At 33.6% G+C, this 25,930-nt stretch overlaps 1 protein-coding gene across 5 annotated transcripts in view; it reads left to right on the top strand.

Annotated features, from left to right (window-relative positions):
* The window catches only part of LOC140056508 (uncharacterized), a 49,464-nt gene that overhangs the window by 4,989 nt on the left and 18,545 nt on the right, over nucleotides 1-25,930 (top strand). For 3 of the 5 annotated variants that reach the window (XM_072101900.1, XM_072101903.1, XM_072101901.1), the window contains 30 exons: nucleotides 57-139; nucleotides 807-954; nucleotides 5,287-5,489; nucleotides 6,019-6,393; nucleotides 6,486-6,684; nucleotides 7,050-7,157; nucleotides 7,292-7,372; nucleotides 7,723-7,787; nucleotides 8,074-8,265; nucleotides 8,587-8,737; nucleotides 9,089-11,713; nucleotides 12,203-12,384; nucleotides 12,706-12,936; nucleotides 13,220-13,345; nucleotides 13,866-13,967; nucleotides 14,130-14,342; nucleotides 14,467-14,678; nucleotides 14,850-15,099; nucleotides 15,473-15,637; nucleotides 15,786-15,963; nucleotides 16,138-16,342; nucleotides 16,728-17,030; nucleotides 17,244-17,444; nucleotides 17,743-17,914; nucleotides 18,636-18,834; nucleotides 19,610-19,779; nucleotides 20,140-20,199; nucleotides 20,702-20,865; nucleotides 21,413-21,548; nucleotides 21,890-22,080. In XM_072101900.1, the coding sequence (XP_071958001.1) occupies nucleotides 57-139; nucleotides 807-954; nucleotides 5,287-5,489; nucleotides 6,019-6,393; nucleotides 6,486-6,684; nucleotides 7,050-7,157; nucleotides 7,292-7,372; nucleotides 7,723-7,787; nucleotides 8,074-8,265; nucleotides 8,587-8,737; nucleotides 9,089-11,713; nucleotides 12,203-12,384; nucleotides 12,706-12,936; nucleotides 13,220-13,345; nucleotides 13,866-13,967; nucleotides 14,130-14,342; nucleotides 14,467-14,678; nucleotides 14,850-15,099; nucleotides 15,473-15,637; nucleotides 15,786-15,963; nucleotides 16,138-16,342; nucleotides 16,728-17,030; nucleotides 17,244-17,444; nucleotides 17,743-17,914; nucleotides 18,636-18,834; nucleotides 19,610-19,779; nucleotides 20,140-20,199; nucleotides 20,702-20,865; nucleotides 21,413-21,548; nucleotides 21,890-22,078 (7,688 nt within the window). In that variant the 3' untranslated portion in view covers nucleotides 22,079-22,080. Of the gene's footprint in view, nucleotides 1-56; nucleotides 140-806; nucleotides 955-5,286; nucleotides 5,490-6,018; nucleotides 6,394-6,485; nucleotides 6,685-7,049; nucleotides 7,158-7,291; nucleotides 7,373-7,722; nucleotides 7,788-8,073; nucleotides 8,266-8,586; nucleotides 8,738-9,088; nucleotides 11,714-12,202; nucleotides 12,385-12,705; nucleotides 12,937-13,219; nucleotides 13,346-13,865; nucleotides 13,968-14,129; nucleotides 14,343-14,466; nucleotides 14,679-14,849; nucleotides 15,100-15,472; nucleotides 15,638-15,785; nucleotides 16,089-16,137; nucleotides 16,343-16,727; nucleotides 17,031-17,243; nucleotides 17,445-17,742; nucleotides 17,915-18,635; nucleotides 18,835-19,609; nucleotides 19,780-20,139; nucleotides 20,200-20,701; nucleotides 20,866-21,412; nucleotides 21,549-21,889; nucleotides 22,081-22,727; nucleotides 23,244-25,930 lie in introns of those variants that run through there. The other 2 variants (XM_072101902.1, XM_072101904.1) reach the window with 2 other exon arrangements.

The raw sequence follows: 25,930 nt of genomic DNA, 5'->3' as shown, positions 1-25,930 counted from the left end.
TTTATATAGTTTTATGTATATCATTTTACTTTTTGTTTTTGTGTGTAAATATATAGGTGTTCGAGGGCGTGCAATTGGTAGTGAATCTTTAGACAGTAGCGAAATAGACACAGAAGATGAATTAGATGCTGTTAGAAAGGTCAGTTGAATAATGTTGATAAAGATTTAGGTTGTAGAGAATGAAAACAACACTTCTTAACTCTTTCCACACTATCAAACTTTATGTGACAAAAAATGTGATGTGCCCATATATGGACATGATGATGTCATAGCACTACCGTATTTGGTAATATTACCTTATCAATTAGTCGCATCACACTTTTTTTGTCAAGCTAGTTTTATAGTGTAGACAGAGCTCTAAAGATGTATTTATTTATTCATCAGTGAAAAATTACTTCCATTTATTGTCATTTGCATATAAAATATACATAGAAATTAGGTTTGTTCCGAGACATACAAAAACAGATAAAAGAAAAACTAACAAAAAACTTATAAAAAGACAAAATAAAAATTCAACCAAAAACCCATTGACTTTTAGTCAATTTGTGTTTTTTCAGATAAAAATTTTTTTCTAGATCCAATTTTTGATAAAAGGAAATAAATATTATGTGACATTAAAATGGCATATTCAACAAAAACGTTTAAGCATACTGTAGGTTCATTTCCCACCCTTCATTGTTTTCCTCATTTGTTTTATTTTGGTTGCACCACTAACAGTGTCATAGAAAAATGATAAATAAATATGTACTTTCTGTTCTGGTTGTGTATTGAAAATAAATATAAAATCATTCTGTTTTCTTTGACAGGAATTAGAAGAGCGTAATAACTACATAGAACCTGCAGAAAGAGAATGTGTGGGTGAAAGTGAGGACAGTAGCAATGAAGGACGGCCAGGCCTTGAAGGAGGTAGCTCAGATGAAAATAATACACAGTATGCATTCAATGGAATCAGAGGTAAATGAAACCTTATTAAGAGCCATTGTCTGTAAGAATCAAAGAAATATCAAAAAGAGTGGCAGACTCAAAAAAATGGATTTCTTTCAAATTTTGCACATGGCTATATATGTGTTGAGAGAAATCAAATATGAAGTATTTTTTTTTTCACACTTATATTTCCATGGCAACGGCCAAATTTGTGTTTTTGTCAAATTTTGTCCTTTTTTAAGGTTTTTTAAAATGGATATTGGTACTACTTTGATGAACGATATTTTTGTTTTGTTCATTTAATTATAAAAAATAATTAGTGTATGCATAATAACAATGCATTGTGTACCTGTTTCAAATTTTTTTATTATTTTTTATTTCATACTTTGGGAGATACCATTTATTTAAAAAGGGGTGTTTTTCACTTTTTTTAAATTGTTCAATGCAACTAAACTTTACTTCACCATAACGCCCAAAGTGGTGTATTTTTTTAGCTGATTTATTACAAATAGGTAGTTCTAATGTTTAATAATTGATTTCTAAAATAAAATACTGGGGTAAATTTAAAATCTACAAGCAGTGTTGCGAGAAACATAGGCATTTTTATAAAAAAAAAAACATGGTATATTAGTAAAAACATTTTATTTTCTTTGATTATTTGATTTGAAACTCATTGGTCAGAAAAATTCTTAATGTTTTATATAGTTCTAGTTGTGTTGAGAGAAAAAAAATTAATTTTTAATTATAGATTCTGTAATTCCCAGTTTTAATGTCATTTTATAGGTTATATCCTCTGGAAATTTGAATAAATTATCAGATCGTTGTGAATTTTAATCTTTGCAACAGATTACTCCTCTCTTATTTTGAAGCTCCTCTTTCATTTGTTTACTTCTTTTATTTGCTAACCTAAGCAGATCCCACATGCCCATCTACCACCACTTTCGACTACCACCCCCCCCCCCCCCCACCACGACTATAACCACAAAAAGATAAACTGCAACACTTTGGTCGATCATCCACTATAGAGTGTCAAATGCATGCATTTCAAGCACCACCCACACTGCCGCTAGTATCGCTCCAATGAATAGACGGATTCAAACTCCTCCATTCCACCCCCTCCCCCTTTCTCCAAGCCGCCACCCACCCCAAGTTAAAAATTGCAATGCAAAAGATAGGACATAAAGTTAAGTTTTTAGACCCTCGCCTTCAACCCCCTAACTATTTAAAAGTCCTGGATCCACCACTTTCCCCTCCCCAAAATAGAACCAATCAAAAGTCAATGATATACTCAGGTATGTTAATGCTACATAACAAATATTGAAGCCCTGATTTGAAATTTCATTTCATTTAAGGTCAGCATGTAAAATATCACACTTTATTATTAAATATTGGTTTTAAATTCTATTTTTTTTTACTGTGATGGTTGGATTCAGTATTAATTATTAATTAATAATTATCTGATAATTATTTAATTTCCCTTAGTTATGCATAGCAACAGTTACTATGGTAACTAAAATTGAGATATTCTTTAGATTTTGCATATTTAAATTTGTAGATTAGTAGCAGGCATGCCTTATTTGCATTTTCAAATTACCGTTTCACAAGGTCATATTCGTAAGCACTTTCTTCTGTGATTATTTTTATTCATGAAAACCCCATATTTTATTTACAGCGGCCACCTCCCTTAACGGACGCACTTTGAAAAGCCTGTTTGTTTTTCCTATCTAATTAGTGCATTTAGTGCTTACCGTAAGCAGCTGCGGGCACCTTTTTATACAAAATGAGATTTTTTGTAAGCGGCCAATCGAAAAATGTGATACTTATTGCATGGACCTATGAATTAGAGGTGCATGTTTATTGTATTTCTTTATATATTAGCTTTATTTTGAAGAGGTTTTAAAAACATTACTGTGAAGAGATGAGAAAACTACACAGATTTTGACCGACCATTTTTCATATGATAAAAGTTTTTAAAATTTGTCTGAAAATGCTAAAAAATACTAAACCACCTGATTATAAATAATAATAGGCCTACAATTATAAGCGGCCACTTTTCCAGGTCCCAAGGGTGGCCACTTACGGGAGGTTCAACTGTATTTAAAAAAACAATTATCCTTAGTTACGCATAGAAACAGGTTCTAACATAACATAAATAATACATTTTGACATAACTTGACCCAACAAATGACCCTTTCACAAGGTCAGACATTTTCTGGGATTCACTGTAGATAAGTAAATTTGGGAAAAGGTAGTAAAGCTATGTTATCAATTGTTTGTAGTCATGAAACCCCATATTAAAAATATTGTACTTAGTTACGTATAGAAACAGTTGTATACAATACACTATAGGTAAAATGTTGATGTCATTTGACCTCAATATGTAAACATTTTTTTTTTCATGAAAACTCCATATTTAATTTTTTTTTTTAAATATCATTAGTTACGTAAACAGGTTTAAGATAACACTAAAGGTCATTTTTTTACCTTTATTCAGATTCGTCAAGACTTTCTTTCTGAGATTATTAGGATTCAGTATTTAAAGTAAATTTGGCAAAAAGTAGAAATGTAAAACTATGTAGAAAAAATGTTTTGTATTTATGAAAAACTCCTTATTTTTTTTGAAATTTTCGCATAGAAACAGTTACTATGGTAAAATTTTGACCTCAAAATGAATGAATTTACAAGGTCAAGTTTGTCATTAATGGAATGCAGTAGAAGTAAAATTGAGAAAAATTACAAATGCAATCAATTCTTTGTATTTATAAAAACGCCATTTTTTACGTTTTTTTTTAAAATTACTTTCCTTAGTTACACATAGAAATGGTTGCTAAGGTAACACTATAGGTAAAATATGAAAATTGTTGAGAATTGTTATGAACTATCTTGTAAATTTTGATCAAACATTAATAGTTGTAGTAAAGTGGGGACCTGTCCTGTTTTGCATTCTGACCCCTTTTGACCTCAAATGACCTATTTACAAGGTCAGATATTTTAAGAGGTCTTTCTGTATCTCTTTATACAAAATAGATTTTAAAATTTATAAAAACCATTGACGCAATTATTTCCAAGTTTAACATTATTTTCCATCAACTAAATATTTCAATGCAAAATACTGTTTTTCTGGCAATTAATTGAAATAAACCTGGCAACACATTCTCCTATTTTATCTAAACTATTTGTATGACTCTAGTAGCATTATGGCAAGCCACATATACATTTTATTATTGGATTAGCCATATTTAAATTGTGTTTCAAGTGTTTTGTTTGTTGATATTTTGTTACATTTTTTGTATTTTTCGTATTTTCCTGGCAACACAGAACCTATGTACGAAATTTACCCCAGTGTTTTTTTCGTGATTATTGTTGACAAACCTATTGACTATCAAATTAAAAAAACCTCATTGATTTAAAAACACCACTTTGGAAGTTATAGGTACGTTTATGAGGAATACTTTTATAAAAAAAAATATTTTTTAAAAACACCCCTTTTTAAAATAATGGTATCAACCAAACTCCATTTTGTAATTTATTTTTTTTCTACATTAAATGGAACTCAATACATGTTGTTTACACTGCTATAAACAAAAACTGTATACTGTAAGTATTTTTGGTTAAAATAAGTATACAATTTTGTACTTTTTCACTATAGAAAATCTGTGAAAAATGGCAAAAACATCAAAATTTGGATAATTGACCGTTGTCATGGCAACGGAGGCTAAAAATTAAAATGAATGTTGTAGATATGCTTTTTATTGAAATGTCTATTCATGGTAAAAATTTGAGAGAAATCCATTTTTTTACATCTGCCACCAAATCTTTGATTTTTACAGACAATGGCTCTTAAAAGGTGCAAAAATTCCTTTTACTCATTATTTTATTGCGGAAACATGTACAGTTCAATATTTTTAAACATAGTAATTTATAAAACTTTAAACAAAAATACCCTTTTCACACCTATTAATACTATTCTGTCACACACACTGATGAAAGGCCTGTTTCTGTTCTGAGATGTTCCGAGTTCTTACTGCGCGCGTGTGTATTGCCCTGGTATTAAACTGACCAATCATACTTATCAATTAGCCCGCAACTATGCTCCATATTTTTTGTTGCCCCTTGACTATACAGTAAAAAAAGCTATTATAGATTTTTTAAATTTTTTTCTGGGGTTTCATGCAAACAAAACATCTTGGTTTCCTGAGCCCCTTATTTTATCATTTTCTTTATAATGCTACATTATATTTTTATTCATATGTGATGGAATAAATGTATTCGAGGAACATGGAGTCTAAAAATGTTAATTGAATTAAACATAGTAAATTTGAAACTATACGTGATCAGGATTTCCTTCTTATTTTGGCACAGGCCCAAGAGAATCAGCGGAGGGAGAAGTGATAGCGCCTGTTCTTGGTGATGGGGGTGGTGGAGGTGATGGAATGAGTGATGGAGAGGATGGTAACGTTCCACCAGCAACCTCTCAACTCACCACAATGGATTTTTTTCATGGGATCAATGCTGGATCACATGACCAATTTAATGGAAGTGATCAGCGTAAAAGAGAGATTGAAGTAAATGCTTGTAGATCATAACGACTGTTGGTATTAGGGAGCTTTCAATTTGTTATGACCTACGACCTATGCGTATTATGTTGTTGGTTGTCACCTGGTCCTAGAATAGAGTGAAGAAGTACATCCTAATGAATCCAAAAGTAAATGATGTAAATATGTCCTAGGTCGTCAAAAATCCATAGCTTCCTAATGTTAGTAATGGTGGTGATTTAGATCAAGATGTTTCTGGCATGGTAATGAAGATAAAACTATTTGAGAATACTATATGTTATATCTTTTAGTTGGTACAATTCAATTTGTTTGACTTAAATCCTCGATTGCATAGACAATACCTGATATGTAGAAAAATAGTGTAGCTAGCGGCCATTTTTGGTTTTATCAACATTAAATTAATTTCTTTTGTCTAGGCATACCCATTATTTCTGCTACATTGGCTGAACTAATGGTAGTAGTTGTGTGTTAGTGTGGCAATGAAAACAACAGTAGGGCGACAGTAGTGTTCATAATTCAACTGTTATATTTTATCCAGGGTCAGTCTGTTTATCAGGATCAAGCTAGAGGTCAACCTGTTGGTAAAGGTATGATATCTACTCCGTATCGTCAAGTTCGATTTGCAAGTAAAGATGAGGTGAACACATTGTCAAGGCTAGACAGTGACTCCGACTACTCCAGGGGCAGACCATCTGTTTCTAGTGACACAAGCCGAGGAAATGATACCGAAATGCCATCCATGTTTTTCAATCCAAACAAACATCACAATGATACCAGCACTCTATATGCCTCTGCTAACCCTCTTCAAGCCAGTAGTATCCGTTTTGAAGACGAATCTATATTTGATGGAGATTGTAAAGAAAGGTTAGAAGCACAATTTCAGCCGAAAAGGAATAATCCATTTGATCAAGAGGTGTGTATGACCAGTATAGTTTAATTTGCAATTTAGTGTTAAAAGTATTAAAAAAACACTTAAAGTTTACCTTTTTATCTCAACATTTTTAGAGCACAAGTCCTGGGCAAGCATTCATTGGCCGTTCTTCTTTAGGAGATTTTGGTAATGACATCACATTCTCTCAGAAATTTTCTTTTGGAGATGATGAATTCTCCCATATGGAGGTGTCTGCCAGAAGCTCAGGGAGTGATCACAGCAGTACCAGAAGCAGCAATGCCAGCAGAAGGTTGACTGGGAACTCTTGCCAAGGTATGGTGTCATGTTTTGATGTGGCTTGGTGGTGGATGTGATGTTCACATACCCAATCCCAAGGTGATGGGTCCAAATCCTTTCCTTTTTCCTTGTATGTTTGGTATGTAGTCTTTGAATACGGTTTTTGACAGTGAAAAGGTATACTATTGGCAGTGCTCCAAAATATACATTTTACAGTTTTGTCTATCAAAGTTTATGTGACAAACAATTTGATGTGCCCATATATGGACATGATGATGTCATATCAATACCATATTTAAGCATATCACTACCATATTTGGGCACATCACACTTTTTTTGTCAAACTAGTTCGATATTGTAGACAGAGCTTAATATCTAAATGTCTTTCTGCCTTCAAACAGGTAGTCAAAATGGTGATGATCACAGAGCCTCTGTTTACCTTGACGATGATGGACAAGTTGTTAATGATTTAGCCTTTAGAAATTCTCTACCCATCATCAAACAAGCAAGTAAGTGGTATTACTATATATTTATACAGTCCTGTTAATATACAGAATACATAATTAAATGTATTATCAAATAATATAATAAAAACTTAAATAAATATGGCAATGAATATTAAGTATATACTTCTTGTACACAGATGGCATGGCCTCGATTTCTTTTGAAGATTTTATCAGTGGGGAAGACGTTGGAGTTGGTGATCATGAATTTGTTGGTGGAGGTAATTTAAACTTGTTCATAAATTTAAGCAAATTAAAAATTGGTCTGAAGCTCATATCCTCTCACACACGATCAGTATGATATCTTGCTCTTGTGTAGGAAAATAACACAGTAGAACCCCTTTTACGGTCAAACCTTTGAGACGCAAAAAATGTCTCCTTAATAGGGGTGTCCCCTTGTCCCCTGAGTAGTGGGTTAGCCAAAGTGTTAAACATATATTACCCCTCATTCGTTTCATAGGAAACTTTTCAATTATTATCCTGAATAGGAGTACCCTAAAGGAGCCGATCCATTGGACATTATTCATAAACTGTACTTACAAGTTACAAATATATTTCTCTTTCAATCCAGGTTGTGCTGAAGAAATGATTGATGAAGCAGAAAAATCTTTTGAAAAGGAAAATATATTCAGACAGGTGAGAAATATTCATATAAGTGAATTTTTTACACTTATTTTTCACCAAAGATAACAAATATTAAATTAACTTGATTTTGTAAGATACTTAAGTTTAATGCTCTGTGTACACTATCAAACTGTGACAACAAAATGTTATGCACCCACATATTGACATGATGATGTCATATCACTACCATATTTGGGCATATCGCTATGATATTTGGGCACTTTACACTAGTTTGATAGTGTAGACAGAGCTTAACATAAAAATTCTTTGTTTATCACTCATATATCTTTGATTACAGGATGAACATATATCACCAACAGAACCCAATACGAATCAGTTTGACTGGTCAACTGGTGGTGTAGAGAACATCTTGGACCGGTATAATGACATCACTGGCACTGAGGATTTCTGTCGTATATCCATTGGAAGATTTATGGAAGGACGGACAGAAGCTCTTGGCTCTCTGTCGGGAAATGGAAATACTAATCGGGTATGGAACAACATTTATTAGTCTCTTTGGTTAGTTTAGGGATCTGCTCGGCTCCTAATCCCAGGGTACTGAGTTCAAATCTTGTCTGCATTTTTTCTTCTGACCAATAACAACTCCACCTTCAAGAAACTTTGTAAATGGATTTTCTCCAAGTGAACTCAATATAGGAGATTAATATCGCTGTCAGTTGATTTAAAATAGAAATGTTTAATAAAAAAAATTATAGAATAAGTTTAACTTGTGCTTATAGCAGATATTGTGTGTCATCTTTGTCATGGAAAGATATTTGTAAGAACGTTGCTAGTGTCATTTGTTTTTCAGCCTGAGTTTGGTGGTGGCATCGTTGTATCACCATCCTCTGGCCTTCCACGAGCACTTTATGAGAATCATGATGGTTTGAATGAAACATCTCTTCAAGAGGCTGCATCTATTAATGAGCCATCAACATGGATTGACGATCCTAATTATACTAGTAAGTGACATTTTAGGATTTATCTTTGCAAATTAAATTATTTTGTTCTTGCCGGTATTTCAACATCCTTTTATTTATTTTATTTAAAAACATATTTATACAGAATAAAAACATATCGGGTATAGATGTAGCACCTGTTTTAGAACAATAGGTTAAAAAAACATACATAAAACATTTAAAACAACCATTTAAACAGTAATAATCACTTTGAGCCTAAAGCCATCAAAAAGCTGCTAAGATTAAATGCTAAGAAGTATTATATAGAAGTGTCTTTAAATGTGTATTAAGAATTAAAAAATTAAGATTAAGAATTTATCTTTACTACCAAAGTATGTACTTTAACTCTTTTAGTGTCTGGATTCACTGGTGTAAGCCGAAATGACAATACCTATAATGTAACCGCAAACAGTGCAAGTCGAACATTGACTAACGAAACTCAAAATCAAACAGCCAATGATGATTCTGGACTGGACTATTCAACCAATGGAGTAACACCACTGACTGACAAATCGCATAAATTAGATACCACTGAAGCACCAGCTATAAACATGAGTACAATAGCATCTGCAATCATAAACGCATCAAGTTCAACGAAACCGAATGAATTAGCTGCTATGATTCTTGCTCTGTCAAACAAACCAACGGAAACAACAAATGAAAAAACATCTGATAAATGTGAAGAAACATCAAATAGACTTGAACACACAAGAAATAATTTAGAAAATGAAAATCAACCTTGTGATATTAAAGATAGTAATTTTGAAAATTCATCTCAAGTTGGAAATATATTTGAAAAATCTTCTAAAGTTAAGCAAGTAGATTACAAGAGAGAGGAAGATAGAAAACAAGTAAAACAAAGACCTTTAATGGAAGGGAACCAAGTTCCCAAATCAGATAAAAGTAGAACTTCTTCTGTGGAAAATAGTAAAAGGAATTCCAGATCAAGTGATGGTGAAGTGAAGTATAGGCAAAGTGATCATCAAAAACAATTCAACCCAACAAGACCTCGGAGAATTGGTGATGGGGTTGAGGATAGTAAAACATCGAAAAGTAGATTCTCAACTAAACCTCAAGAAAATGTTGTCAAAAGCTTACAAGGGCATGCGACTCAGTATGTTGCTCCCTACAGTGTGAAAAAGAACCTTACAAAACAGAATGTACAAGAACACAGTCGCACATCAAACTTAGATAAACAAGCAAGGGATGTTAGCTCATCTGCAATAAAATCCAAAAATTCTATATCTGACACAGGTGCTAGAAATAAGGATGACCGTCCTTTACAGTCTGGTGGACGCTATCAAAGAAAGGAATCACAAGGTCCTGATGGAAGAAGACTTGATTCCTCTGAACCCAAACCAATGGTAGGTCAGGTAGACCCAATACAGAGCACTGGAAAGTCTTCCGAAACTGTTGAAGATATGGAAAAGTCTGATGCCATGATCGTCGAAATGTTAAGGAAAGCTAGACGTGCAAAAGGTTCACAGGCTAGAACTTCACAAAGACATGATGAGAATCCAAAAAGACCTCAATTAAAAGTGGATGGTCAAAGAATCTCCAATTCTAGTCATAGATCTGATGGTAAAGATGATTCTAGGAATATACAAGAAAGTATTGCTTCACATAAATCATATCCCCCTATTTTTGATCCAATTTTAAAACATAGCATTGTTGGTCATAGCTCTAAAAGTGCACTTCCTGCCAGAAATGTATCAAAAATTGATCAGGATGTGTCAGAACATCAATTTAACACACATTCACAGATTGAATTGCATGCAAACATGCGAAGGACTAAAGGAGTGAAAACTTACAATTCTAACAATGATGATATGAACAAAATACCACTAAGACCTGAGAAACAGCAATATTCAGAATCAATAGAAAATAAAGAAAGAGATATTAAAGATTATCAAAAGGAAGCTCCTAATATCGAAAGCATGAAAAAAAATACATCTGATAGAACTAAATTTGCAGAAAAGAAGTCAAAGAGATCTTCCCCGAGTAAAGGAAGAAGAAGTATAAAGCCTCCTGACTCGGACGTTTTCATTCTTGGTGACCATCGTATTGTAGCCTCAGAATATATGCCACGGCCCTCAGATATTATGATTGAAGACAGCTTCTTTGACATTACTCAAAGCCAACCAAATACAGATGAAGGCAGTCCAGAACATGAAGATATTAAATTTGTGACAGATAGTGATAAAGTGAAGCCTAGTAGGCAGAAAGTACATGTTTCACCTTCACAGAAGTCAAAGACATCACTCTCGCCTGTGAGTCAAGGAAGATTGTCACAGGATTCAACTAAATCATCGTCACCTAGAACGCATCGAAAACCATCTCAGAACTCAAAGATGTCGATATCACTAGATAACCATGGAAGAATATACCAGGAATCATCAATATCGTTGTCACCAAGATCTCATGAAACAGGCATCGATTCAGCAAAGCTTCAACATTTGTATAGTTCTTCAGTTTCACAGTCCTCTCTTCACAATAGACATCTTCTTGAAGAACATCCACATCATCACCATCTTGGAAATACTGTATCAATATCAGATGATAAAAGATACATACCACCCCAACTTCCTCATTCATCTAGTCAAGTGTTAACAGATCATTTACCATCCTTTGCTAATCTTCCAATTTCAAGCTTTCAACCAATCCCTGGCATTCTACCACCATCTGGTAAACCAACTTTATTAACCAGCCAGTCATTACTAACTAATGCCATTGCAAGCCAATATTTAAATGATAGACCCATTATGACTACCTGTACTCCTAGTACTAGTTCAAGCAGTAACCAGTTCTTTGGTCATGGAAGCATTCCTTCTCAAGGTGGTCTACATTCCACTTACTCGTATGGAACAATACCAGCGGCTGCTCCAGGCACTCATTTCTTGCCAACATCTACTGCCAATGGACGTCCGGGTCCCTTTATGTCAACTCTTCCTAGTGGTTCAACCCTCCCACATTTTCATGGTAAGAAAAATGCTAATTATTATTAACCCGCAAATTGTGGCACATTGTAAAAAAAGAAAGTAAATTTTATTCCAATCATGTACTGCATAGAAATCTTTCGTAAAAAACTCTTACTTTAGTTCTTTCACTATATTTCTGTGCAATGTCATGACTGAGGGGAAGCTTTTGTCTGCATTAAAGGGCCTTTCACACCTGTTCCGGCACGGTTCCGGTCCGGCGAATTGAACACCAATGTTTCGTTTTTACGACGCTCCACGCGGCCAAGCACCAATCGATATGCGCGTAGCCGCGTAAAAACGAAACATTGACGTTCGATTGGATTTGCCGTCGCCGGACCGGAACCGTGCCGGAGCAGGTGTGAAAGGCCCTTTACTCAATACTGTAGCAGTAGTAGAGCTTCTTTTTAGATTGTTTTCAATGTTCTGTTTATAGTTGGCAGTCTACAATACAACCGTTTCTGTCTCAATAACACATTATTTTTGTTGTTAGGCCAATCAGCATTACCTCATGCCAGTATCGTGGCTAACCTTGTTGTACCAAAACAACTTAGGTTCCAAGGAGTATGCTGTGTAGGCATTGCAGCACAAGCAACCCTTCCTCTTCACAACCCTTCTACAAGATGGCTGCAGTGTACATTGGAGGTAGTGTCTGTGTCAATAAATGGAGAAGAGGTCAGTCTAAAATACTACTGTGGTAGTAGAGCTGAGTTTATTTAGTATTTAAATTATTTTTCAATGTAATGTGGAACTCTTTGCTCTTTGAAATGAAAAACAATACATTATTAAAGCAGCTAGAAGAAGTCTAAGATGTTTTATTCAATTTCAGCAAAACATACACAAAATAACATGATGCAAGAAAAGCAAACATAAGCCTTTCCTAATTCTCAGACAGTACATATTAAGTCCTATACTGTACCATGCACTTTTACCTTGCTTATTATCTATATTATTGTGCCTAGACTATTTTTACAATATATTAACTTTATTTATCAGGTTAATCCTATAAGCAAACCATCATTTTTGATCCATCCAAAAACCATCATTAGCCCTCATACTACTGAAGAGGTGAAGATCATATTTATGCCCAAATACCCAGGAATCTACATATCTGAAGTTCAAATAACTTCTAGTCCAGTCGTTGCTAATAGTGAAACAGCATTGGTGCAAGTAAATCCTCCTCAAGTAGTTACCATTCAAGGTCTGGCTGAGAAACCTAGTGTTGAGGTATGTGAAAATGTGCATTGAAGATTTAAAAGACTGTCTAAATCATCAAGTTTGACACACAAAAAAGGTGTGAAGTACCCAAATATTGTAGTGATATAACCTCTTCGTGTCCATATATGGACACATCACATTTTGTTGTTACATAAAGTTTGATAGTGTAGCTTTTTACATTAGCTGCTTGATTTTTTTAAAATAAAGTATTCCATATCATATGCATGGTTTGTTTACACATTTCTACATCTTCTATTCATAGACTTATTTATTAATTCGGTTATTTTATCAGATACAAGAATCGGATGATGGCAGTATCCATTTTGGCAACATCAATCAGAACACATCCACATCAAAACGTATTTTGGTTGTGAATCGTGGAAGAGCAACTGTGCCAATTCGAATCGCTCTCATTTCTGTAAGTTCTCCATATTTGTCATATTGTGCTACTTCTAAGTTTATATGTTGTAAACCTTGATATCATAATTGTTTACTTTTACATGCTTCAATGATTTTCGGTTTTATACACATTTATCTATATACAGTATCTCCTTCACATACTAAAAAAATAAATAGAAGCACCCAGTAAGACTTAAACCAGAGACACACACCGCATCAAACACAGCATTACACTACATGAAGCTCTGTCTACACTATCAAACTAGTTTGACGGAAAAAAAATGTGATGTGACCAAATATGGTAGTGATATGCCCAAATATGGTAGTGATGTGACATCATCATGTCCATATATGGGCACAACATTTTTTTTGTCGCATAAAGTCTGATAGTGCAGACAGAGTTTTCACTCTAGACTTTATATCAATTGCTCACAACAATTGGTGGCTAAAAGTTCCCTTTTCCGTTTACAAAATGATGATAGTGCATGTACGATCTCTCACTTAATTCATAAATTAAACATTTTTCATGATTTCCATAGGGTTCTCTGATGCATCACCTAAGCTTTAGTGTCGGTGAGAAGTCAAACACAGGTGTTTCTACAAAGCCAGTACATACAACGTTAGCAGGCAATGAAAATCAGGTACCATATTTTATTTGTTTTCTGCTACAAATTTTAGTGCCTGTAAATTCATTTTACGAATATACATACAATATAATAAACATTTCTTTTCTTTATTTTAATTATTAAAAATAGTATTTGTTTTATATTTTATACATCTAATTATTTCTGTTATTTTTCAAGACTAAAGAGTCTCCATCTGTCAGTGTCTGGGTTCATATCAAAGCATCCAGTAAGCTAAGCATTACAAGTAACATTAAGCTAGGCCCTCCTGATGTTATTTCTGGACAACTTCAGGTGGAGTTTGACACGCCAGAGCAGCATGAATATCTTGCAGTTCTACCCATCAAGGGCTTAGTTGGGGTGGCTAGGCTACATGCTTCAAGGAGTATGCAGGTATGTTTTTATATCCAATACAAAGTAAACTAAATGTGTAAAACATAGTTAAATGAAGAAAAGTTTGCCCATTATTGTTTGAATAGCAACGCTGTATGTTAAAATTTCTGCTAATCTCTTCTAGGCTATGAATTTTAAATCAACGGTTGGACAGTATGCAAGTCGGAACTTCCCTTTAAAAAATGCTGGTAACCTTAGGCTTGATATCCAGTTGTCTGTTGTTAGAGCAAAGGATTTATTCACTATGGTACCAGAGAAGCTAGCACTAGAACCGGATGAGGAGCGAGATGTGTTGGTAAAATACAGGCCTAAAGAAGCGCCCTCTGAAGTTGAAAGGTACACATGCAATATCTTACGAATCTTTGTTAGTGTTTTTTTTTGCATATATACAGAATAATCATTTATGGCTTTGTTTCCTGAAAATAACTTTTACATTTTCAGCCAATTTTTCTGTAGGTAAAATAAATTGCATATTTTAATTATGTAAAATATTTTTATGTTTTATAGCACACTTGTCGTCCAAGTCTTACCAGATGGTCCACACTATGAGGTTGTTATGTTAGGTAAAGCTACAACCACTTCTCCAATCTCAAAAGAACCATCTATGTTACCTATTCTATGCACTAAGCAGTTTGTGGTCTGGGGAGGTGTCCCTGTTGGCAGAGCTCTCCAGCAGAAGATAGTACTAAAGAATGACTCTGACTCTCAAATGATGAAGTTGAAGTTATCAATTAAAGGCAATACTGATGACTTTCAGGTATGGATTAAGTGAAGGTTCTGTAAATCGTGGTCTGCGACCCTAAATGATTCTATACGACCTCAAGATCACTAACCATCCATAGAGCACCAAGCTGATGACTATGGTTAGTCTCTAGCTCATAGAAGCAGCGGGTACTACTTGAATTTAAAAAACATTGTTTGACCCCAAACAATTTTCCTGAATTACCTAGTGCCATGGTTGTAACCCACCACTCTTTCAACTCCACTCCCTAAGCCTCAAATGAGATGTAGTTTATAAACATGTTAAATTATAAAATAGTTTATCCATCTTGTTATTGGGGAATTTGTACTTGCTGTTGGATGCGTATGACATTTTTAAAAAGAGTGTATTTTTTCCAAATCATTTACAGCTTCAAAGTTCCTTCGGACAGCAGGAGAAGTTGACAGACAACCGCCATGTTGTTCTAAAGCCCTCAGAACAGATACCAGTGCACATTCTCTTTGCCCCAACATCAGAGAACACAATGAAGGCAACATTGGTTATCAGACCAACCACAGGCAACACTAAGTTCACAGTAAGATGCTGAATGAAATTCAAGTTTTATCAAATAAATTAATATAGAAATACATATACAGTATAAGAAAAAACTATTAAAAACCTATCCATTCTGAACTACTACTTGATATTTGAACAATGTCTGATTGTCATTATATTTGTTTTAGATTCCTTTGTCTGGATATGGTGGTGTTAGCAACATCATCCTAAGCGGACTTACACATGTTGGCGATACATATCTATCAAATGTAATGAATGTGGTAGCTGGACAGACTCGAACCCTTTCCTTTGAAGCCTTAAATACAGGCTCTAGAACCGCTTTTGTAAAAATAATACCTTTTGCAGGTAAGTTTCTATGCTAAGTTGAAGTTTGACTAAAAGTTTAGACTTTTTTGCAAGAATATCTATGCACCTTCGTCGGACTTTCAATAAATTTTTTGTTTAGGTCTTTCGCTTCTTGCAAACAAGAAATGTGGTATTATAACCATCGAAAATGAATTGTTTTATATTTTATCCAAGATCTAAAAGCAAGTGAAAAGCTGGAATCAAAGAGAATTACCATCAAACCAGATGAGTTCATCCTGCAGAGGGAAAAGCTCCAAAAAATCACTTTGACATTACACTTAACAAAGACAGATTCAGTACTCTGCTCCAAGCAGTCTCATCTGCTGTGTGCCATTGGAATCTTCTACGGAGATGAGATCACAAGACATCAGTATAGACAGTAAGTGAATCCTGGGTTCAAGTCCTGTCATATGTCATAATTTGTTCTCATAAAGCATTATCTACACTCTCAAACTTTATGTGACAGAAAATATGGTACTGATATGCCCAAATATAGTAGTGATATGATGTCATGTCCATATACGGGACACTACACTAGACAGAGAGACAATTCCACTCCCAGCAACTTCTTTCATGTAGAGAATCTCATTTTAAGAAGTTATCAATTTGAAAAATACAGTATAAAAAAAACTCATTTCAATTTAAATACAAATTTGAACTATGCAATTTCTCAAAAGTTTTAAATCCTCTATAGTAAGACAGAATTCAGAATAATTTCTATGTAAGAAAAACTAGTGACAATATACATGAATTATTTTCAACAGAGCCCAGAAAACAGGAACTGCAAAAAAGGTTGTTTTGTCCGGCAGTAATCCACTGAAAGAGGTCGTGTTTGATAAGCCATTTCTTAATGAAGAAAAAGTTGAAGAAAAGTTTAATCTTTCCCCCTCACCAAACGACAAGCAGTTGTTCTATTCATGCATGTCGCGTATAATGGTGTCGTTTATCGGCGCTTCAAAAGAAGTGAATGATAGCATTCAGTATGAAGGTGATTGGACGTTGAAAAAAGAGGTTGATGAAGAAATGCCAAGGTTTCCTAAAATGAAGGAAATGAAGAAAGAGAGATGGTAGTTTTTATTGATTAATTTTATAATTTTTTTATACACCCACAAGGATGTCACTTACATTATGAAACTTTATGTGACAAAAAAGTGTGATGTGCCTAAATATGGTAGTGATATGCCAAATATGGTAGTGATATGACATCATCATGTCCATTGATAGTGTTGACAGAGGGTAAGAACTAAACTTTCTAAATCTAAGTATTGTTTTGTGCACAGGTCTGAGATAATGTCAAACTCGCCTCCAATAAAAGACATACCGGCGCCACCATCCCATAAAGCAATGCATTCGTCACCAATTACATCCAGTGAATCGTCTACATGGAGCATTCAACCAGAACATCTAGTACTGCATGTGCAATCCCAATCTGTCAGCAAGGGACGGGTTCAAGTCATCAATTCAACAGATAGAACACTCAGGTAGGTGACTGTGGTTAAATTTGTTCCTTCCTTGTTTTATTATGCTAATTACTTATTTACATACAATATGTCCTATTGGTATATAAGCACTCTAGGCGTTGTTTACTGTTCTGATGATGAGAATAGTTTCTCGAAACATGTCACATTTACATTTTAAGGCAATTTGCCTTTTTATTAAATGCCTCGTTATAGTCATCCTAATGGTTAAATTTGTCTTTTGTAAATGTTTTTATTTTCATTAACAATGGTGAGTGACACTTTCAATTGACTTCCTACATGTTTGTACTATTATTTGCAGCTTTGAGCTGACCTGGCCTGGACATTGCTTGACAGTCACCCCACAGACTGGTGTTGTTGAACCTCGTAGTCAGATCTTAGTACTGGTCAGTCCAAGTCCATCACTGGCATCTAGAGGAGTGCAGCTACCTTGGGGAGGTAGTGTCTACATTAAATGTGATGGCAATCTAAAGGTGTGTCTAATTAATTATTCGCAAAGAACAATTGTTTTTATTGCATAGTTTATTATACTGATACTGATTACTAATAAAATTGTATAAAGCTCTGTCTACACTATTAAACTTTATGTGAAAAAAAATGTGATGTGCATATCATATATACCATATATGGACATGATGACAGAGCATTAGACTATGTGATCATTCTTACAGTAGAACTCCCAAAGGAAACACCTGGATCACGAGAAGTGTACCATTAATAGTGTTTTATATAAATCAATTGTAGAATTTTATAGTTTTATCTCAATTTTATAGGAATTCATGTTTTTTGTGTGTGTAATTCATTTTATGTAAGTATTTCGATGTAGAGAGCCTCTCGACGGTTATTTTTATTTATAACTTTTAGGTAATCCGGCCTCATTGATTTACTTTTGTAATGTTTTTTTTTATGTCTTACTTTGTACTGTACTGTATATTGGCGAAATAAATGATATGTTGTGACTTGCGTAGGGGGTTGCCCGTATTTTCCGTCATTTTTTTTATAGTAATAGGGGTGTCGAAAAGAAGGAGGTATGCCTTGTTGAAAATTAAGAAAACTATTGGTAACATTGAAATATTCTCTAAATTACTTAGCGTTTAAAATAACTAACCTCCCTTCCCCTGCTAGTTTGGTAAATCAACCTTAAAAGAAATTCAACCTTTAAAAGTAATTCATATTATGTTATTTTTATTTTAGGAAATTAAAGTTCAGATTAGACAAGACATAGCAATGGACACATCTATTTATCCATCCCGTGGTCATCTGACATCGTTAGACAACCAGCCAGCCACTCCTGGAGATGTCATTGGAGTGCCCAACCTCCAAATAAAAGAACCAATTAAACTGAAATTACGAACAGTAACATTTGAAGAGACGCAAGTTGGCAAAATATCAGGTAGGTTTGTTCTGGTCTAGTATTTTATTTTGTCTTTCGAAGACTTGTTCCACTTTTATTGTCGTATAATCGATTTCTGACATAGATAAATTACTTATTATTGGTCTGCCTCTTTAGGGTAAAAAATTACAAAGGGTATTCATAAGATTGTATATACTGTACATACATTTCAAACCTTTTTTCTCCATTTAACAGATCTTAAAAAAGTGATTAAAATTGTTTTTTTTATTCTTTATATTTGTTTAATTTCCTCCTCATTAATTATTTTACATTGACATTGGAGGTCAGCTCTTCTTTGCTCATTTTCTGCTGCCCCGAAAGTTAATCCTAGTGCCTTTATGGAAAGACCAATATGGCATAATTGTGTGGAAATTTGACTAGCATGTGAGATGCAGGGCTTTGAGACCTGTCTCCCATCTTGCTTGTATCCTTGTCAAGACATGTTACCCTGATTGTAAATGTGGTGATCCTGTGTATACACTGCACATGCATGATAAATAATTCGGAAAGATTAGGGTATCGTCTCTTAAGCTCTGTTTACACTATCAAACTTTATATGACATAAAAATTTGATGTGCCCATAACTGACACGATGATGTCATATCGCTACCATATTTGGGCACATCACACTTGTTTTGTCAAACTAGTTTGATAGTGTAGACAGAGCTTTAGTGTACTGGGTGGGTGTGGGTCTATAGAGAGCTTAATACAAGTTTGAGGGCGAATAGTAGTATGTTTACAGTTTCTTCATAATCTTTTTTCCCTGCTGTAACAGAGGCAACTGTTGAGTTTAAAAGCATGACTAATGAGGTTCTTCGCTGGTGTTTGTCATCATTTGCACCGGCTTACGTAAAGCAAGAAGGCGGTGACATTTTCCGTGCTACTTATTCAGCCTTCAGATTCGCCAAGCAATCCGGATCTATTCTGTCAGGACAAGAATTTAAAGTAAATTTTTGAATATTCATATCAAGCTCTGTCTACACTGTCAAAGTAGTAGACAGAAACAGTGGGGTGTGCCCATATATGGTAGTGATATGCCCAAATATGGTATTGATATAACATCAGCATGTCCAGATATAGGCACATCATATTTTGTTGTCACCGAAAGGTTGATAGTGTAGACAGAGCTTCATACAGTATAATATTACTATATTAAAGTTATGTAATGTACTTACTTATTTTAAGCAATGTTATCATAGTATGTAAAGTGGTTATGATTAATGTTATAGAAATATATAAATGTAAAATGATGTAATGCAAAAAGTTATGTAATGTTAAGTAATATTTTGGAATTACATTTTGTAGGTATTGGTAACGTTTATCCCAAGAGAAGTCGGAAAGTATTCACAGTATTGGAATCTGGAGGTGAGTTGAAAATGAATAGAATGCCAATATGGTACCTTTAACCATACCCATAAAAATATTAACATTAATAAAAATTACTCATTTGAACATACACTATGAAATTCTTGCTTATTTTCTACCAATGGTGCCACATTTGTTCAGTGCTTAGCATTCAAATGAGTTAAGTTTATTGCTTATAAAACTGAGGAAATTGTATTGGTCCACTTTAAATTGGAAATTCATTTTGCTTGGTATAATTTAAAGACAATAAAACAACAAGAAAAATACATCAAATTGCAAAAGGCAGTGTTAAAATACTATTTATAGGCCTACATGACCTTTTAAAGACATTGTGTATTATTAAGCCAGATACTGTTATTGAATTTCGTTTTTTTAACACACCTTGAGCACTCTTGAGTGGTATGTGTGGCACTATATAAATCCATATTATTATTATGTTAAAATACTGTAATTTAAGTCATACATTAATTTTCTCATAAATTTTATTTAATTTACTTTTTAGTATGAACCCAGAGAACGAATGTCCGAAACGCAATCAATCAGAATTGAAATGACCGCTGTTGCTTCTAAGGATGGACCAGAAAAACCAACTGAGGATGCACAACACTTAAAATCTGCAGTGGTTGGAGGCAAAGCCGATTCTGACAATCCTACCAAAGGCAAAAGGTACTTTCACATTTTGTGACAAAATTTAAAATATATGTTTTAATAGATAGCATTATGGGACAGTATAGAAATACAATTCTTGTTAGGCTTGATATTCTGGAGCTATGAACACCAGGCTAGTGATCAGGAGGTTGTGGATTCAAGTCCCAAGAAAATAACACACATTTCCTCAATGTGCTGAATATAAGTAAACATTATGTGAGGATTGGATAGCATAGAGCAAAACATGAACACATCTGGCTTGTGTGCACTTTAAAGAACCCAGTAAATCTTTTGGAAGAGTAGGGTGTACTGATTCATGCAGCTCCTGTCATTGTGGACAGACAAATGGGCGCCGTTTGGTGGCAGCACTCGACACGAAGGGACCCTTAGGGGAGAAGAAAGTTGTGGTATGCGTCGTCCACACCTGTGCGCAATTCAGCCCAGTAGGTTGCAAGTCGCAGGTTGTTTCCCTTTTACATTTACACCATTTGAGCAATTAGCTTGGCTCCATGAGGAAAAGTTAGTGCATAGTTTTATTTATATCCTCTTATTTGATTGTCTTTAGTTGCCAGGATAACAATGTCAAGCCAAACTCTGGGATTGAAGTTGAAGAATCAGAACTGTTCTTTCCTGCCACAGATATAAACACAACTGCCATGCTGAAAGTGGCCATTAGGAACAGATCACACCACAATCAAGAGGTAGACAATTATTTTTATTCAAATTTTTTTGTGATTTGCTATGACTATCAGCTGCAGTATCAAAAAGATTTACCTGGATGGAGACCTCTTTTACATCTATGTAACCATTCCCTTAACTGACTGTAGATAAATGCTTTTTTGTCCATCTATATAATGTAAGTCAATCTATATACTGTAAGTCTGTTCACTCGGCACCTTGAGGTCTGCTTAAAGGTCTTGTCACATGCCCTTTCCTTGTTGAAACTCACCTAAGACGTCTATAATCTCTTTAGTACCTTTCAACATCTTTATAGCTATTTGCTAATAACTGTGGATAAATGCTATTCATTTCCACCATTAAGGTTAAATTTCTGAGTCCAAAGCCTCCATTTGCAATTAAACACTTCAAGCATGTAATCAAGTCCCAGGTATACGCCCGTCTTCCGATCTTCTTCAAGCCTACTCATTCTGGCAAATATTCCGGAATGGTGGTCATCCAAACAAGTTTAAACGAGAAACTGACTATCAAGTTAGAAGGAGAAGCTGTCTAAAGGTAAGGGTATCTACAAAATATTTATTATTACTTTATTAAAATTGGGTTATGCAGTTAAAAAATGGTCATTTAGTGCCAAATTTAGAAAAACTATAAAGGTCAGAATATGAAATCTTTACACTAAAAAATCTACCAATAAAAAATCAATAGTTTTGTATTGTACATTTTAGCATGTTCTAGTAGCTACCCCCTCTATTTTGAAACCTCACATTATATTCAAATCAGATTTCCAGAAGTATATTTATACTCTTTAAATGTTTGCCAGACATAATTGCTAGTGAAATATAGAAGCCACTCATAAAGGTCAAAGTGTATCGATGAGACAGACAGCTTGAACTTGAATAACCTCTGCTACTGTCTACTTCCCTTTAGCTTTGTCACACACTTTTGTTGAGTGTATTTTACTCTGTTATTCTATGCACTCATGGACAGTGTTAAGCATATCATATATTAGATTCGCCGGAGGCTTGGAATCAAATTCTACTTGTGAGATGTAAAGATATTTATAATGACACAGATATATGCATAAAAGATTTTTTTTTATGATGCCTGTTAAAGCAGTGAAAATCCTTGTTGAAGACTTGTGCCTTCCAAAAGCATTGTTCATAAGTTTATGTAGCTCTCTAAGAATCACTAATCCTTCATAGGTAGCTTCCAGCGTGTACCTATTGATATCCCTGGGTGAGGAAAGACAAATGAACCTGAAATGTCTTGTCCAAGATACAAGCAAACATTTGTATACCAGCATATGACATTATTTGTCCAGTAACATAGGTGAATTCAGTAACACTAAGGTAATGTGATTCTATATCATGGAAGGTCTATAATACATGAGATGCTGTATCATGGAATTTGCCTACGATAATGTGAATCAGCTGAAAGGATTCAAACTGCCAACCTCCACTTCCATTTCAGTAACACACTCCCACAATGTTTTATTAAACCTATGTATTGTATCCCACTCATATATGTGAGTAAATACTTCGTCTGTGGTTCTCATTTAAAGCCAGACAAATTATCTTAATGTGCTCTAGAAATAAACATTCTAGGAATTTGAGAATGTGACCATGCGTAATAATGTTTTACCATATATTAATGAAATGTCAATGTCCTTCTGGTCAGTATACTGATAGACAGACAAATTGCCAAACATTAACAAAATTAACTAAGCTCCGTCTTCACTGTCAAACTGTGATGTGCCCAAATATGGTAGTGATATGCCCAAATATAGTAGTAATATGCCAAAATTTAGTAGTGATATGACATCATCATCATCACCATATTTTTTAGTCACATAAAGTTTGATAATGTAAACAGAGCTTTATTTAAAAAGCACAAACAAGAAATTCATCATCACAGCCTTTTTGCCATCTAATTTTTACTTTATAAAGTGTCTTTGAATTTGGGTTAATACAAGATACAAGATAAATTTATTGTCAAATAATTCAACGAACAAAGATTTGAAATTGGTTTTTCTTATGGCAACTTAATATAAAAATAGAATAAAATCAGTAAAATGCTAGAACACAAAATAAAATACATGATACAATAAAATATACAGATTAAAATGCATATACAGGATTTACAAAATACAAAAATTATTAAGAGGATAAGTGTGATTAGGTGTTCCCAGTTGTTCGAAAATACAATTATTTGTGTTTGTCGTCATTATATTTAAATATGCATTGTGGGACCGTACTGTGCTGTCCGTAACCTTGATGGTACTCTTAGTCTACACCATTTCATTCACGACAAATTTTTAGTAAAAAAGAAATATTTTAATATTAAAAATTCTCACATTCTGTTAATGAGAGCGCTCTTTTTATATGAATACATTGTTTTTTTGTTGCCGATGGTGATATTTTATCGTGAGAATGTTTTTCATTGAATGTGTGCAATTACTAATATGTCTGTGTATTTGAAAGATGATACAGTATCATATCTAATCACAACATAATATTGGATAAGGCAATGCTCGGGCATATCAAATACTTTCGGTTCACGCTCTAACAGCTTCACGCTGTTCACATCCAAGTATTGTTGCTATAATAAATAATCGTGATTAATAATTTCAATATATAACAATGATTTGCTTTATTTATTATATGGTGATGTTATGTTATTTTATCAAGTATATATATATAACAATACCATGAAAGCCCCAGTGGTCTAATGGTTAGGACATCTGCATATCCAGCAGAAGGTTCCGGGTTCGAATCTCGGTTGGGGTGACAGATTTCCTCATCTTTATCGTTTCAAATTAATTAAATAAATTTAAGTATATTACCGGGCGGTTTAGAATTAATGTTCTGTGCCTGATGTGTTTTTATATATATATTAATTTTTTGTTGTTTAGACATACCATGTAACATACATATTATATATATATATATATATTTTTTTAAATAATTAACTTTCAAATAAAAGCATCATAGAGAATATCATTTATTGAGAAATACAGAGTTTATTATAATTATTGCTTTTATAATCGATTATAAATATTAGAACAACCTTTAAATTTCCTAAAAATGAAACAACCTCGATGAAATAAAAAAATAGATTAATATAAGTATAACATATTGGGTAGACCATTTAACATATGTGGAATACTATTTCAACAGTATATATTATATATCTGAGTGCTATGATTAGTGTCACACCAATGGTTACACAGGTTAGTTCATTATCACAATATATTTTTATAAATAAACACTACCATATTTAAATACACATAAAATGTCTATGTTTTATTATTCAAAAATAATTTGAAAATTATTGTAAAATTTGATGATTTTTAAATCAAGTTTTCATGTTTTTTCATAAATTATAATATCCACAGAATTCTTCTTCAAAAATAAATATTTAGAAGAAATGTTCCGTGATTCTTGTTATTCGTCATTCTCGTTAAAATTTGTCATTCTCAATCTCATTAAATTCGTCATTCTCGTCATTCGTAAGCCCGTCATTTACTTAGAACTAGGCTTTAGCAACATCAGACAGTATATAATATGACATACAAATTAATCCTGTCTAGACAGATAATAGAGTATACTTCACAACATAACAACACAGTTGACATTTCTGTTGGCCATTTATTTTCTCACTTTATCCATCATTTTCAATATATTAATTAAGCATTGTCCAGATATAATATCATCTAATAAAAGAATTTTGTCTGATTGTGCATAAGTAATTTTAAAATGTGTCGTTGATATGTCAAAGTATGGTAGTGATATATGACATCATCATGTCCATATACAATATTATGGGCACATCAAATGTTTTTGTCACATAACGTAATAATGTAAAGATTTCATAATATTTCTACAGGATTTGTGATAATCCTTTACGTTGTAATTGGTCAAATTATTTACAATGCGCCTACGTTTTTGCATTGCGTCCTAGTGGAAACCAACCTTTAAATCATATCAGTAATCATGATTAGAAAAGATTAATAGGAAAAGATTTTAAAAATGATTATTTTCACTCCTTCCTTGGAGCCACATAATGATTTGCTAAACAAATTTATAATATTCAGTCAAAACAATTTGAAAGAATTTCACAATAGTAGTCATCCAGAGTTCTTTGTGTGTGTAAAAGGCAACTGGAAATTATTCTCAGGTTTGTACGTGCACAATACCATGCAGTAGTAATGGAAAGCCACTTATCCAAAAAGTGGCACTTATCCTACAATATGAGCATGTTTGAAATTAAAACACCATGAGGCACTTACAATACTAAAATAGGTTATAAATAATTCACTTTGAATAATTGAAATATTATGTTGCTTGTGTATGTTTCATTCTTCTTAATGAGAGAATGAGATGTTTTTCTTTTATTGTTGCCATGG

This window comes from Antedon mediterranea, chromosome 8, assembly GCF_964355755.1.
Source record: "Antedon mediterranea chromosome 8, ecAntMedi1.1, whole genome shotgun sequence".
Lineage (NCBI taxonomy): Eukaryota > Metazoa > Echinodermata > Crinoidea > Comatulida > Antedonidae > Antedon > Antedon mediterranea.
The sequence above is the reverse complement of the archived record's forward strand: the minus strand, read 5'-3'. Positions and strand labels throughout refer to the sequence as shown.